At 34.0% G+C, this 16,879-nt stretch overlaps 1 protein-coding gene across 5 annotated transcripts; it reads right to left on the reverse strand.

Annotated features, from left to right (window-relative positions):
* Positions 1-333: 333 nt before the first annotated feature.
* On the reverse strand, positions 334-5,631 carry LOC147531936 (phospholipase D zeta 1-like). 5 transcript variants are annotated; one of them, XM_086651283.1, is made up of 8 exons: positions 5,424-5,631; positions 4,471-4,543; positions 3,551-3,678; positions 3,321-3,462; positions 2,653-2,823; positions 2,036-2,291; positions 1,643-1,738; positions 334-618 (listed from the first exon to the last, which is right to left on the reverse strand). In XM_086651283.1, the coding sequence occupies exons 1-6, from the start codon at positions 5,588-5,590 to the stop codon at positions 2,274-2,276; spliced, it is 699 nt and encodes a 232-aa protein (XP_086507409.1). In that variant the 5' UTR covers positions 5,591-5,631; the 3' UTR covers positions 334-618; positions 1,643-1,738; positions 2,036-2,273. The 5 variants fall into 5 exon arrangements, with proteins under 5 accessions (XP_086507409.1, XP_086507407.1, XP_086507406.1 ...); XM_086651281.1 differs by having other exon boundaries at positions 2,143-2,291; positions 4,471-4,546; positions 5,424-5,604; XM_086651280.1 differs by having other exon boundaries at positions 4,471-4,546; positions 5,424-5,604.
* Between the last annotated feature and the right edge of the window lie 11,248 nt (positions 5,632-16,879).

The raw sequence follows: 16,879 nt of genomic DNA on the forward strand, positions 1-16,879 counted from the left end.
TTTTACTTACTAAATTGGTGATGAAGTGATTGGTTTATGTGAAGAGATATTTAATGAGAGAGGATGATGACATGAATTTTATCATAATAAGCATGAAAGACATTTATTTTGTACTAGTCAGCATGCATTTATTTTGTCCCACTCAACAAACCAAGTTATGTTTTGTTATATAGACTAGGTATAGCCCGTGCCTACGGCACGGTAAAAATAGAATTTCAAACATAAAATGTAATTTTTAAGACACTTGAAATAACAATTTTTTATAATCTTCATCATCCATTGAATAATATTAACAAAAAACAAAAGATGATTATGATATCTTCGCAGCTAACATTGCAGATAAGGATATGAAATTACCATTAATATCCAAAAGGATTGAACTTCCGGTACATTAGTTGATAAGGTTACAACAACCAGAGCTAATATTATTCCATGGCCAAAAAGATTAAAGTTACGGGACATTAGTCGCTCTTTGGACAAACACTGGATGATTCCATCGCCAAATTTGACAGGTCTATACCCACAATGTAAATACTATTTCCCAGTAGCACAAAAATGCTCACAAGGTAGTCTTTGTAAATGGTATCAAAACCATTAATCAAACATTATGTCTTTGACCTGCAAGACAAAGTCAAAGTATAAACATTAGAGAAACTTAACCATAATTTTGCATTTGGAATAATTTCAAAAGTTCCAATTCTACACATTTCTTAGTTGTTAGGTTAGATTTTCCTTGTCCTTTATAATTTTAGACAAAGAGTTCTAAATGTATATCTGAAGAGACGAACACTACAGACAAAAACATTTGGCCAATAAAACCCAAGCAAAATAATACACAAAATTGGATCTATTATATTCTCTCAAATACATGTACCAAGACCTTGAATTAGACCAAACTAACATTTTAGGGTTGTAAAAACAAAAATTATCTTCACCAAATCAAAGAAACATGAAAATGCATCATCATAACATGAAGCTACCCACAACAAACTAACCAAGGAAATAGAATAAGTCGAATAAGACAATGAAGGTGAGAAAGAAGTGGCAAGTGCGGGTGTTTGATGTTGGCAATTACCATGAGTTCAGTGAAAAATGTTCTGGTAATAATTGGTTTCTTGTTAGGCCTATGATATATACTCAGTGATCATCTTCTAACCTTTCTTCTTCTAACCTTTCTCACAGTTACCTCCATAACCATTTACGAAAAAGAATGAACATGATCTATCAAGCCTAACTTTGATTCTCCATTGGTATAGTTATGTTGCAGTAACGGTAGTTTTCTTTGCTTACTATCAAGATTCAAAATAATGTTTGGTTCTTCCAATTACCTAATAAAATACTTCAAATTTTTCGTCTATTAGTATACCTGATCCTGATTTAGTTTTTATTTTTTGTTATTCTAATTATAGACTGATAACACAACGTAAAGAAAAAACAGAATAGGGATATAAGGAATAGAATACGAATATATCTTAATGTGGGGAAACATGAGCAGTTAAGATGAAGATGTATCTAAAGGCTATGATTTTTCATGATTTATTTTGAACATAAAATTGGCTTCTATGCTAGACCCACCACTTAATATTAAATATGCATGACAGTGAATTTGCCAATTAGAGAAGAAGGAAAGTAGGAAGCTTACCAATTTTAGGCTTTTTAGCAGATGAAGAATGATTGGGGACAATAAAATGTACTTATGTCTCATCTTTCTTAGTTAATTTATCACCACAATGGAAACCTGAAGCAAAGAATCATACAAAAAAAAACAATGTTTAACTATTTTTCTAGCTCTGCACACATTGGAAGTGTTAACTTTTAAGGCTTCTTCCAAACTATAGCTAAAAATGTACTAATAGTTTTTTGATCATTTCAAATCTTGAAAGGATCTAAGCAACCATAAGAAATTTAATTTAGATCATGTAAAACTTTCAGAAAAACTTATTAATTATATAAGAACACTCATTTTTGCCTTTCTCATCAAGATACTGAAGAGAACATAACTATATGACACACAATAATATAAGAGATAAGATACCTTTTATGATTTTCAGGAGTAGATGAGGCTCAAAGAGCATTAACACTCATCGTTAAAGATCATAAGCAACATACTAAGTACCTGAAATGAATAACGTAAAAAATTACCCTCCTTTATTTCTCTTGTTAAGTAACTTGACCTTCTCTCTTTCTAGTTGAGGATGGTAGTACATCAAACACAATTATATCCAACAGTTCGGAATCCAAAGGATCTCCAAGCAACGCAAAGAATCCATGTTTCAGTACAGCCCACACACCTACAAGCAGTATTAGTGAACCCATGTAAAAAAGAGTACCATAATTGTTATGTTGTCGATGATCAAATTAGTGCTAAATGTTGTCATTTCCTGTCACAAAGTGGAACTTAATAATGACATATGGGGTCAGGTTTACTCGGAATTGGATAAAGGGAGCGTACAGATATATAAAATTTTGTCATCAATTCATCATCCAATTTCATTTCCATCTCTTTTCACAGGAATCAATTTTCATTTTTCCAAAGCATGGAAATTCTAATTCTAGGATTATATGTTAAGGTACCACCGCTGGAGAACGTATTGTTTTAGGCAATATCAAATTTTATTGGGATTACAACTATGGACTCATGGATAAACTTACCTTTTGCCAGTTGTTATTACAAGAACTAAAACAAAGGCACGTAGAACATTTTCCCTCATCATCATCCCTTGATATTTTCCTTCGATGTTTCACCAATACTTTGTTTAATTGTAGTTTGGGACCGTACTCAAGTGCAAATGACAACTTGAAAACCTCCAAAAACTTGCAAACCTGCAACCCACAATACTAATCTTTATAGTTGGAAAATTGTGCTAATAAAAGTGGAAGGAAGAGTTGCAACTATTTAAAACGAAAATTTAATCAAAGATTCAAAATGATACCCTTGCTTACAATCTGGTCAACAAATATTGCTCGAATTTGTAATCAAAGCACTCTGACTTTCAATCTCTATCGTTTCTTATGAGTGCCTAATATAGAAGGTAGGAGACCACCTCACATGGTAAAAGATCATCCACCATTTATTGGAATCCAAAAGAGAAAGACATTGTGTTTAAATCTGAATGAAGGACTATATGGGTATGTCTTTGGCTACTTCATGGTCGCTTATATAGCAAAGAAGGTAACTGGGGAATCAACAAACTATTGTCAACAAACAATGATTTATGGACATAAAGTTAACTTGGAGCAATCTCAATTGTGTTGTTTCTCACATGGCATCGGATAAACACCATCAAGCAATATAAATTTGAGAAGAAGAACTGACACACCTCTCTGGAATTTACAATGTCCAAGTTTCCCATAAAGTGATTCAAATATCCTTGCATTGCCACCTTTGCTGTACCTAGAGCAGATTGCTGCCTTCCAAGTGTTGGGCGAATGGTTGAGAGAGCAGCACTCGATGGAACATATCTGCATAGGAAACCAATTTATAAGATTATAACAGTAAAAAATGGTTGTGTAACTTTCAACCAAGTAAGTATTGAGCACCAACAACCACCTATTTTTAACAGTTACTTCTTGATGTGAACGAACAACCACATCATCTACTTCATCATTGACATCTTGCACTATTGTCGTTTGATCTCCTACTCCGAGGTTTTGAAGCCACTCTTTTACCTGTAAAATCTAGAAAAGAGAGAAATCCTAAATAAGCGCCTGCTCCCAATAAATATGTTGACACACAATAAATATGAACCCAGGTGCATATTGTTCAATTCAGACACCACCTTAAAATATTTATCAGTATACATACAGTTTCTACATAACAATTACATAACATTGCATTTGAACACACAAATTGCCACATGGACTTTCTTCCTTTTCTTTGCAATATAAAATATATTTATCACCCTTGGGCTTTTCACTTTTGACCTTTCGAATGTTGTACAGGTGTAAACAAAGTAACAAAGTGAGCGACTACCATTAAAGTATGACTAACTAAATGAACATAAAAAACTAAGTAACGACATATTGAAACATTAAAAACTTCTGAAAAATGTGGCAGAAAAGTGTTGAAGCCTAAAACTGGAGAGTCAACGTTAGTGAAGTCCTGCAAGTCGAAAGGAACTTAAAAAAATTGTTACAGTAAACTCAACAAAAATCATTCAACAAAAAAAAAGAACTCAACAAAAATGTTACCGAGAGCCGACACTAAGAAGCATATTTGCTCGAGAGAAAGTTGCAATAGTCAGAACTACCTTTCACAATATAATAGAGAAAAAGAAATTTCACATACGAGTTTTTTACATCAATCATTTCAATACATAAAAGAAAAACCCATAGATTTGGGATGTGACATTTGTTAGTTAGAAATAGGTTGAGTCAAGTTTAAGGTACTTCAGGAAATAAATGCACAATGGACATGGTACGTAGCTAGAAAACTATAAAAAATTTCGAACTTCAAAAACAAATGTTTACCTGCATGTGCAACATTACACAAAACCGAACTGCAACGGAAGCATGTTCGAGATTATTACCAATGACTTGAATCCTGCTGATTTAAACAAAGATACAAGTAATGAAAGAGATTATTATCGTTCCTGATTTGAATCCTATTGATTTAAACTTGAAGCGCAATATCAATGACTTTGATCTCCTAAAAGTGCAAAACCTATACTAAACAATACAGGCGAGACACTTTGATACCACAATATTATGTAGTTATAGTACTCCTTCAAACTTTATTGAAAAATTTGACTATAATGGAAAGTTTTCAGTCCCAAATCTTTTGTTATTCAAAATCGAACAACACAAATAACAAAAGCTGAACGACGATTCATAATATAGAATTGACTGAAATGTCGCACACTTTTGTAATCATAAAAGAAAATATTTTTGTTATTTATCAAAGCATACCTAAATCTATTGCAATTGAAATAATGACTAACATAACTGAACAAAAATGGGAGGAAATAGATTGAAACCCCATATTTTAGATTGTAATTTATTTCTATTTAAATTACAAACAAAGAGAATTTAGGTGCCAGTTAACCTGAAATCAAAAGCATAGAGACAGAGAGAGTTGAAACATATAAGAAGAATCACATTCCGGCTTCAGTGATTCTGTGAGCAACAGACCCACAATCAAACCCAAAGTATTGTACACATTCTATCAAGTAAAAAACACCAGAGAAACCAAGATTTTAGCAAATAGGAGAAATCTATGAACCAAAACACAAAAAGGAAAAGGTGTCAATTAAAACCCTAGAATTTTCTATTAAAGAAATTAGAGATTAGAAATAATTGAAAACCTACTTTGATAATCCATTTGATGGCATCTAAACGACCACATATCAACCAAGCAAAGCAAGAGAAAAAGACCATAACAAATGAAAAATTTAGTATGATCGGTCAAGAAAAAATAGGATTACCGTGGAGATTGACATTTCAATTGATTCCACATTGTCCAGTGTTTCACCGATTGGAAGAGATTGACACCGTTTACTTTAAGTTTCCGGTGAAAGGAAGAAAGTGAAGGCTTGGGAGGAAGCAACGGGCAAGTCTTTCGAGAATTTTTGAGGGAGAAGATGGAAAACATGAATTCAGGGGGTTAAGGTACGGAAGGAAGGAAGAGAAGACTAAGAGTTTGCAACGACAAGGATTTAATGTAGCCGTTTCAATTACCGAGTCAATAGGATTCAATGGCTGCGATCGAGTGTTTCTTAATGTGAGATTAGTCTGAACGGTCCAGATTAAAAGAGTCCATGTCATCATCCAACTCAGCATCTAACTCATCATTTAGATGCATTTATTTTGTCCTAGTCAGCACTAACCAGCTCTATTTTGTTATATAGATGTTCTCCAAAGAAGCTTCCTTGGAGTATGGAAAAAAGCTTCATATGATCATATCTAATTTTGTGGTGTTCGTGTTGTTAAAGAAAGAGATATTTAAGTTTGAAATATCGTTTTTTGGGTTTGCTTTTAGGTATAGGATTCCTACTAAAATGAGGTTTGACAGGAATCGAGATTCTTTGGTCTATTTGGGCACCAAAAATCCTAAGACTCTTAAATCTTATTGAAACTTAAGTCCAAAATTTGTATTAGACTAAAATCTCACCCTATCCCTTAAAATTTGCTAGGATTTTGCATTATGAAGTCCAAATTTTAAACTAAAAATCAAACAAAAGAAATACTTCTTTAGAAACATTTTTTCGAAAATATTTTTTTTTCACGAAAACATTTTTTTCTGGAAATAAGTTTTTTTTTTTTATCGAAAACCGTTTTTTCCAAAAACTATTTTTTTCACGAAGACCTTTTTTTTTTTTTTCAGAAACCATTTCCTTTTTCTCTGAGATCGTTTTTTTTCGAAAAATCATTTTATTTTTTTCACGAAGACCTTTTTTCTTTGAGAAACCATTTCCTTTTTCTCTGAGATCGTTTTTTTTTTTTCGAAAAATCATTTTATTTTTCTCGAAAAACCGGTTTTCCCCAAAACTTTTTTTTTCTTGATTTTGTTTTTCAAAAACCGTTGTTTGACGAAAAATAATTTTTCTGAAGACGTTTATTTTTCGTGAAAACTTATTTTTAAACAATTTTTTGAAAAGACTTTCTTTTTGAGAATCCAATTAATCTGCTCTAAAAAACGATTTTCTCGGAAAAAACAAAAATTTTTGCGGAAAAACGATTTTCTTGGAGAAAACTCGTGGAAAACAATTTTCAAGAAAAACGGTTTCATTGAAAAAAGGGAAATTTAGTAATTGACCCCCGTTATTTAGCTATATTAGGACTACACCCCTAAAATGATTATCGTTTAGGCGTTAACCCACAAAGGCTGATTTCCTGTCAACATAAGGGGCGTGCGAGTCACATGCTTCATCTCGGACGAAAATACCCCTCTAAATATAACGGTCAACACATGCATAAGAAGATCAGCGGTGCTAATTAATCCTCATTTCTTTTAGCTGTTAAGTATCTAGAGAGAGAAAGAAGGGTTACAAAAACAATAGAGAGAAACGCCACCAAATCTCACCTTGTTCCTACTGGCCTTCTAACTTGGAAAAAGAAAATCTAGTCTCCATGAGTAGCGATAACAAGAAGAAGAAGGTTTCCTACATGCTTGATCTTGGTTCCTCTCTGCCTCCTGGTGGCGGTGGTACTACTGCTCCCATCGATGAAGAAGGGTTGATTGGTCAAATAATCCAACATCAATAGGTACTGTAGGGGCTCAATCTTCGTAGAATCCTAGTTCTCGACATACGAAATTGGTTTAATTTTCTAGGGATTATGTAATAATCCATCTGGATGAGCACAGAGAAACATAAATTAATAATGGTTTGTCTCTAAAATAGTGGGATCATGGAGAGAGGTTCTCCTAGATGGTTAGTAGACTTATATCAGTGGAATCTCAGTCAAGAAACAAAGACACACACACACACACACACACAGATATGTATCTCTTTTTCTCTATAAAAATGATATCAAATTAACCCTTAATTCATCCACCCCATTCTTCCTCTTCAACCTCCCAATCATCAATTATAATAAATTCAAGGATATGGATGGATCAAAACCAGTTTCTATTGTCAACACTGATGAACAAATTCGACTATTCCATTGAATGGATCGAGAGTTTTTCAAGACCAACCCGAGAACGTTCAGATCCAGATTTCCCAATTATGAAATTTTGATTGTTATAAATCTATTTAATGGTAGAGAAAACAAAAGAAAGACCTTGTGAAATTTTGATTGTTATGAGAAACTCTTCCATGACCTGCAAATCGAAGGAAATTGGAAGAGGCGAATGAGAGAGAATTTGAATTTCCCACTCTAAATTGAGAACTCTTATACGAAACGAAGGATTGTATTTTCCCTCTCCAAATTTGCAAGAGAAATTGGACAGATTATTACCTATGATTAACTATTTGTTTGAGAATTGAACTCTCGAGAGAGAAAGTAGATGATCCTGGTAGAGAAGGAAGTGAATTCTTAAGATGAGGATAGTTTCATCCTAGAAGAAGTGTGTGATTCGCACACCCCGGCTAACAAGTATTTGACGGGAAATAGGACACTGAGGTTAACGCCTAAAGCATAAACATTTTAGGGGTGTAGTCCTAATATAGCTAAATAAGTGGGGGTCAATTACTAATCTCCCAAAAAAAAGTTCATGTGAAAAAAAACAATTTTCGTAGAAAAAAACAATTCTCGTGATAAAAAGTTTTCGGGAAAAGAATTAGTTTTCGGAGTGAAAAAAACCTTTTTTGAAAAAAATGGTCGATTTTTTGGAAAAATGTGTTTGAAAAAAAAAAGAGTTTAAAAATAAATATATGATATAATTTTTAATCGTAAGATTCTTTCTAATTACCAAACAAACTAAAAAAAAATAATTGGGCGGACTCGTGAATCCATGATGATGATACATAAAATGGTCAGTTGTTGACTATCTTCAATAAGTCGAGAAAGGACAAAAAGCCCAACGGGTCAACCGGCTCAAGGCATTAGGACCGCTGAGCCCGTAGAGGTCTGCTACCAAAGCCTAGAATCAAGAGGTCGGTAAGATTATCTAAGGAGCTCCAACCCTGCCTCAAACACAACCAGGTCTGCCCTGGAACTCGCAAGAAGTATAGGGGGTTCACGTAAGCCACACCGATGCCTTACACCCTAAACATGGGAAGGCAGAAATCCGCCGCACGCTTACCGATTTAATCCCGAATCTTCCTAAAGATCTCAGTCAGCTACGATCTTAAGTGTTTGATTAACTTGGGCTTCAAGAGTCTCAAAGGAAGAAACATCTTCTAAGACTATCTATCAACTCGGCAGGATATTTAGTAACGATTATTGAAAATAGGAATTTCTAAATATCTAAGATACGAGATAAACACAAAGAGGAAACCCTAACTACGAAATAGTAGTTCTAATACAACACGGTGAATCCCAACTGCCTTAATTTCTATCATAGTCGGTCCAAAACAGCCTATAAAAGGGCATCGCATCACCTTCAACAAGGTATGTTCCCCAAGTATCAATTAATACTCAATACTTTAACTGCAAAGGACAATCTGACTGTCTTAAGCGTCAGAGAGGTTTCAGAACTCTTTGCAGGTTCCCCCCAGGTTTCCAGGAGCAGGAGCGGGGATCGAAGGAGCAGTATCATTCAATCAGATGCGATCCAGCTTCGAGTCTTTAATTTCGGACTGATTATCAGATTGCCATTTTTGCCGTCAACACATGGAATCATGAATCTGAAGGACTCCTCAATCTGTTGATTCATGATTCTTCATCCAAACACACCATCTATTAATTGTGTTCTTCTTGGTGTTTCGTTATCTTGTGATACTTTTATATTCTTATGAAATTTTTGACTTTTTTACTTCTAAACTAGACGCTAAAATCCAAAAGTATGCAAAAAATATATTTTCAAAGACAACAAAAAAAATGCAAATTTAGATCAATATTTTCAATTTCTCTCTCTATAAAATTTGTTTCCTTCACCAGAAATTCATTTTCAATAGACAATGTGCATGGTGTGTTTAAGTATTTTTAAATTTCCAATTTGTAATATACATCGAGCATACTCACGAATGCTTTATTTAATTTTATAAGTCTCACCAGTGAAGCTCATACTTTTTGCATTACAAAAATTGCTTTGACAAGAAATCGAAATTTACATTACTTTAAGTTTGTCAAATACGAAAGGGAAAATGTAGATCATATTACTTTTTCTTAAGGCAAATTGGAGAATACGAACTAATAAATAATATTTGTTCGTTAATAGCCTTGTCAAATGTGTTAGGAAAAATAACCTAATTAACTTGTTCAGGAATATGAATATAAACGACGCGAATGTAAAAGTAGAGACACCAAGATTATTTAACGTGGCAAAAAATCTCTCCAAACTAGAAGGTAAAAAACCACGGGACCTTTTCCAGAAATCTTCCACTATAATTAAATAATGGGTACACAATTCTTCACCAAACCTATGGTGGATAACCCAATTTTTCAAGATGTGTAGAAACACTCTTGGATAACAATTCTTCCCTAAACAAATAGAGGATTAACAACTCTTCAAGATGTGTGGAAACACTCTTGGATCAACTATTCCCTAAATAAATAGAGGATTAACCAATTCTTCCCTAAACCACTAGGGGATTAACCAATTCATCACCAAACATATGGTGGATAAACCAAACAAGAAAGGAGATACAAAGATTTCTTACTACCATTAGGATTTGAACAAATCCTAGATTACCAAAAAGCTTGAATAAGTTCAACACAAACTAAATTGCTTCAGAGGATTCATAATCTTCTTTTCTTCAAACCAATATTTTTCTCTTTCAATCTTTCTTGAAAGAACCACTTCAGAAATCTCTCTTTCTCTGACCTCTCTTTGTTCTCATCTCTCTGATCTCTATCTCTCTCTAATCTGAGAGGATATCATCTGAAAGGATTCTCTTGTCACTCTCCCAACTGTGAGGATTCTTTCTGACTTGAAAGTATGATACTCTCTTACCCGAAATTATGAATAATTTCATCCCTTTCATTCCCAATTTATAATGACAAATAAGGAGGATTACCAATAGAAATAGGAATTCCTTTTTAGGCTTGAAAAAATAGAAGTTTCTACTTTTTCCCCAAACAAGGAATAAGGGAAATTCTATTCCAACTGGGAATCCTTTTTATATAAGGAGGGACCCCAACAAAATGCAGTGAAAAAAGCATATAGCTTTGTACACGAGATCAATAAATACCTGATTGTGTACTTCATTCGAAGTTACCTTCGCATTTAACTTCTTTGTGCGCCAAAACATTTTTCTATTTAGTTGAAGAACATTTCGTCGTTTTTGTAGGATTAATTTTTTTTTCACTAATTTGCTTTCAAATCTAATGTTCTTTGGCATTTTAAAATTAGATTTTTGGGAGAAGTATATTTTTTTTATATATAAAGTGGTAGATCGAAGAGTTTAACTTTCGATGTTGTTTTTTGTTCTAGCCATTACTTACCCGAATCTAATCAAAGATCTCAGTCGGGGAAGATCTCGAGAATTTTACCTTACTTGGGCTTTAGGAGTCTCAAAGGAGGAAACATCTCCTAGAAGATCTATCAACTTACTACGCAAGAGTAGCATGAATCCCAAACGGTGGATCAGAACTATCTCATCATCACCGTCTACCAATAGTCGACTAAAGCATCCTATAAAAGGGTACCAACTCACCTCCAAGGTTGATTCAATACTCAATATTTTAACTGGAAGGTCAATCTGGTTGTCTTGAGCGTCAGAGAGGTTTTCGTGCTCCTTTCAGATTTTCACCCCGGTTCCCAAGAGCAGGAATGAGAGTCAACGGAGTAGATTGATCAATCACGACAGGATCCAACACTGCGAATTCGCTATTCTGATTGATACGAGATTGACTATTTTTGACATCAAAAGAAGTCATAAGTGCTTTATAGTAAATCGTGGAGGATCTCTGACTAAAACAGACACAACATTAATGTGACAAGAAACGTCTAAGGTTAGGCACCAATAGAAGGAAGACGCGAGTCCCACGACTGACAAAGAAGGTATCGTGGTCGGTTACCCAAAAGATAAATTCAAAAAATGCGTGATCAGAAAATCAGACGCCTAATATTAGAAAATCAAAAGATAAAAGAAGGAAATCCATTCTGAAGAAGCAAAGGCGTCAATATCCATTACACTCGAATGAACACGTTGACAAGATCAACGGAAGTGGCTCTGGAAAGTAGCCCTGAGGATCATCCCTGACAAGCAATACTGCACAAATATCCAATTACGCGAAGAACAATCAGGCTTCACATACAACCTTGCTCAAGTATTTTCTAAACCTTACATATTTATTTAGTTAAGTAACTAAAGCATCATCATAATCACATGTGGATCACTCGCATACGTTTATCCTGAGGAAAGACTTCTAAGTTCTTGCTAATGTCAAAAATGGAAATTCCGATTAATGGTTAGGGAATTGAGACTTGGTGGCTGAATCACATCTCAATGGTTGATACTCTGTCTCGGTGAAAGATATTTCTCCTCTAGCTCCCGCTCTTGCTCTTGGAAACCTGAGGGAAAATCTGCAAAGAGTTCGGAAACCTCTCCAACACTAAAGACAATCAGATTGCCCTTTACAGTTAAAGTATTGAGTATTGATCCTTCGAGAACGTACCTTATTGAAGGTGATATAATGCCCTTATAGGCTGCTTTGGACCGACTGTGATAGACGGTGTAGATGAAGTAGTTCTGATCCACTGTTAGGGATTAAGCATACTCTTCGGTAGTTGGGAGATTTCGGATTTCCTTTTGAGTTTATCTCATATCTTGGATATTTAGAAGTTCCTATGTTCAGGATACTTCGTAAATATGTTGTTGAGTTGATAGATATTTTAGGAGATGTTTCCTCTTTTGACACTCTTGAAGCCCAAGTTATTTAAACACTTAGGATAGTAGTCGAATGACATCTTTAGGAAGATTCAGGATTAAGTCGGTAAGCGTGTGGGCCGCTTCTGCCTTCCCATGTCTAGGGTGTAAGGCGTTGGCCTTGCTTATGTGGACCCCCCTATACTTCTTGCAAATTCCAAGGCAGACTTGGTTGTGTTTGAGGTAGGGCAGGGCTGGAGCTCTTTAAGTGATCTGACTGACCTCCCGATTCTGGGGTTCGGTGGTGGATCTCTTCGGGCCTAACGATCCTGTTCTTTTAGATGGGTTGACCCGTTTGGCTTCTGGTCTTTTCTTGACTTCTTGACGTCAGTCAATGGTTGACCATTTTATGTATCATCATGAGTCCCAACACTCCTTAGTCGAAAGTAGATAAACAAAGGAGTAGAAGAATTCTGAGGTTCGTGACAATAAATAACTTAAGTAAATAAATCTTTAGGGTATATCTGGACCAAAGTCGTGTGTGAAGCCTGGTTATTTTTCTCGTGTCATGGTTAGTCGTATACATTGATATAACATTGATAAATATTATTCATTTAAGATGAGTCTTGTCTTAGGCGCAATAGTGCTCAAGGTGGCCGAACAGAGTTCTGCTAACTTCTCCACTTTAGATTCTCAAACCAGGTCAGAGCTTAGCATGCAAAGTTGGCTCGGGCTTCTTTATTAGGGGTGTAGAGAGCGGAGTACTGAGGGTTTAGCAGTTCTGTTGCCTTCGGCCGGGTTGACCCGTTGGACTTCAGGTCCGTGCTTGACTCTTTGACGTTAGTCAACGTCTGGACAATTTATGCATCATCAGTATCGATTGTGAAACTAATAACACACTATCAAATGAGTTGGCAACGAGTCAATATAACACTCCTAAGCATAATACGTCAAACTAAGTATAACCATCAAAAGTCACTAAGAATCGATTATCAAATTAAGTACAAATTATCAAATGATATGTCAATGGACGATTAAGATCAAGACTTCTAATTTATAAAATTTGACGAGGTTAGTTAAATTAACATTTAAACAAGTCATAAGTCATTCATCACATGAAATCATGTTTCAAAAGTATCTGAATACAAAAGTTAGCTAGACATGGCGAAACAAATAATAAACAAAAATAAGATCAAGAAAGACACAAGTTAAGGTTGAAATCCTCCTTTTTCGATGAGGCGCGAGGCTGAGATTGTTAGAAAATGTAGGTGGTTAGGTGCAGTCGATCTCCCCTTAACAGTGAAAAATAGGTGTCCCCTTAGTAAAAAAAATAGGGTCCCTTTAGCCAATAATACCATCTTCTTCCTCTCAAGAACAATCTACCATGGAAGCTTCGCCAAGCTTTCTCTCTCTAAAAGTTCAACCCAAAACCAAGTCAAACATAAGGATAAGCAAGGTAACGACGTCTCAAACAAAACTCCTAAACTTTCTGGCCAAAATAATGGGCGGAATAACTCAAGATAGAACCGGCCAAAAGCATGGAGATTCCGGCCTAGTCTCGAGCTACCCTTGTTCTTGTTGGACTACCCGAGCTAATGAAGAACAACCTGAGCTGCTATGTCGGTTCGGTGACGTTGGCAGCAACCCTTGTTCGTCTCGATTGCTGTTGGTGAAGGGCCTTCTTGTCCTGAGCTGTGCTTGAAGATCAAACCGAGTTGGTATTGTAATGGATCAGCTGGTGTTCGTCTTGTTCTCTACTGTTCCGAGTTTCTACCTCGCCAGCCAAGACTTGGCCGGCCTTGAGTGTTGACCGAGCAAGCTTTGGCCGACAACCTCTCTTTCCTTCTCTCTCGAACTCCCACTTTTGGTTCCAAAGCTTCCACTTCAAAACCCTAGTTCCTATTTTTTTGGAATTTTTGAGTCTAAGGTCAAAAAATAAGGGGGTAATTAGTCATATATTCACTCCTAAATCAATAAACACTATAAGACCAAAATAAAACATAAAATGGAAAATAAGTCCAAAAGTGTACTTTTTGGTGGACCCTATGCTTCAAACCATTTATTTTATCCCATTATTGTTCTTTTATAAATATATTTTATAGTAAACCAAAGGTTTCTTGAGGTTGAGTTAATAAATATATTTTTTCCATAAATTTTAAGAAAAAATTAACATCAAAATTGATTGTCAATATTTATTTTCAAAATTTATATTTGTCAAAACTAACATATCAAATTAGTCGTTCTTGTCCTAAAAACGAGATTCCTTTCTCTCTCTAAGTTTTTACAACTTCATGAAAGTAGGACTTTGTAATTTGCTTTTTATCTCTTATTGTTCTCAACGTTTTTATCTCTACAAACTATTTTTTCTCGAAAATCATTATGAAAATTATATATATGTTGATTAAAGTTGGAATCTTCTTAAAACATTTATTTAATTTTAACAACATACTTAAATGTAACATTTTTTATCACTTTTTCGTAAGAAAAGATATTAAATTTTCCATCGCTACAATCTTGTTTTCATAAGAAAACATTATGTAAACAGATATTTATTTTTCTAACGTTTTCAGTATTTTTTTTTAACATTTTACTGATTCTATTAGCATAATATGTGGGGCACATGTTATGAATTAGTCAGATAAGGTGAATAGAAGTTTGATTATATGTCTAACATCTTATTGATTCTAACAACATTCTTAGATATAACAGGATTTTCAAATTTTTTCTAACATTTTATTGATTTTAAAAGCACAATTATATACTTACACTTAAAAATACTTCTAAATTAAAACAACTTAATTGATGAATCATCGTAACAACAACATAATAATGTATCATATGTTTCCTTACTTAATTACATTATGTTAACCAAATTTTTAACATTTCTCTAGCATTTCCTTGATTCTCATGTATTAGTTATGTTAGGAGAACAACATTTTAAACATTTTTCTAGAATTTTCTTTATTGTTATTATACGTAATGCTTTTACATTTCAATCATTGAATGGGCCGCTATTCAATCATAAAATGCATTTGAGTGATGAAAATTCTTATGGCTCTTACCTAAAACAAAAAATAACTAAGTCTGATGCATGAGGTCCAATTTTCACCTATGTCGGTCAAGAGTTTGACTCTCACACATTTAGTTCCATAATTATATATGTTACCGTTGGTGGTAAACTTAGAAGTTTGAGTTCATCATATCTTTGTTATTTTACGTAATAAACTAGAAAGATGTTGGTAGTATCGGAGAAATTTTGTCAACATCTTTATGATATCTTTTATACCAGTTGGATCATGCGCTAAAACATTATTTTGATGTTTCTAGCATTTTTCAAAATAATCAAAGCAACTTTGCTAAAAGTTTCTTATATTTAAAACGTCGACATGTTTGCTATGTTTTGACACCACAAATTTAGTTCCATTGTATATGTTATAATTTGTCGATCATGTTAGTTGATGAAGACAAACTACAATCATATAACAAAAAGAAGTGTCAATCAAATTCCTACTAAAATCGTCTCTTGAAAATCAAAATATTTGATATTTTTTGCCTCAATATTAACATGACCAACACAAATTTAAGATGAAAATTGTAGGTAGTTATTTTAAGAATAAGTGAGAGTTATATGTTGAGAGGTAGTGAAATTAGTGGAAAAAAATCCAATGGTGAAAATTGAACTATGGATATTGACGGATGAGATTTATGATTGCAAGTTATGACATGGCACTAAAACCTATGTCATTTGTTATATAGATAATTGATTTTAGACTTAGAAGTTTGAGTTCATCATGCCTTTGTTATTTTACTTAATAAACTGGCAAAATGCTGGCAGTGTCGGAGAAGTTTTGTCAACATCTTTATGGTATCTTTATACTAGTAGGATAGTGCACTAAATTTCTAGCATTTTTCAAAAATAATCAAAGCAACTTTGCTAGAAGTTTCTTATATTTAAAACGTCGAAATGTTTGCTATGTTTTAACACAATAAATTTAGTTCCATAATTGTACAGGTTATCATTGGTTTTACACTTAGAAGTTTGAGTTCATCATGCTTATACTATTTTACTTAATAAACTGGAAAAATGTTGGTAGCGTCGGGGAAGTTTTGTCAACATCTTTGCGGTATCTATAAACCAGTTGAACGAAATATAAAACATAATGTTGGTATTCTAGCAAATTGCAATATAATCCCATAACTATCTAGATGTTCTAAAATTTAAAATGTGAACATGTTTGCTATGTTTTATCACATAGCCCGTTACAAAAACTAACAAATTATTACCTTTGCAAGCTTTCTCTTTTCAGTTGGGTCTTCTATCAAAACACCCCTGTTATGCCTTCCTGAGTAGTTGCTTTGCTACAAACACAACATAAATAACATCAAAATTATAAAAATGCTAAAAGCATAAAGGCAAGTTATACAAATATTGCAAAACGATAGTAGAACATTTCAAATGCTGAATTTTATTACCAGGTTTCCTAACAAACTATTAAATGTATACCGTCTTCTCTTATTTTCCT

Source organism: Eschscholzia californica, unplaced genomic scaffold (assembly GCF_041429995.1).
Source record: "Eschscholzia californica isolate CP2 unplaced genomic scaffold, dmEscCali1.0.p SCAF_6, whole genome shotgun sequence".
NCBI classification, from domain to species: Eukaryota; Viridiplantae; Streptophyta; class Magnoliopsida; order Ranunculales; family Papaveraceae; genus Eschscholzia; species Eschscholzia californica.

Bases quoted from the DNA above. Each gene is read 5' to 3' on its own strand.
- LOC147531936 (XM_086651281.1), bottom strand. From the start codon at position 5,590: ATGTTTTCCATCTTCTCCCTCAAAAATTCTCGAAAGACTTGCCCGTTG. The intron at 4,547-5,423 runs GTAATCCTATTT...TGTTTAAATCAG, and splicing joins TTGAAATGTCAATCTCCACG to CAGGATTCAAGTCATTGGTA. The intron at 3,679-4,470 runs GTAAACATTTGT...TCTCTTTTCTAG, and splicing joins GTGTAATGTTGCACATGCAG to ATTTTACAGGTAAAAGAGTG.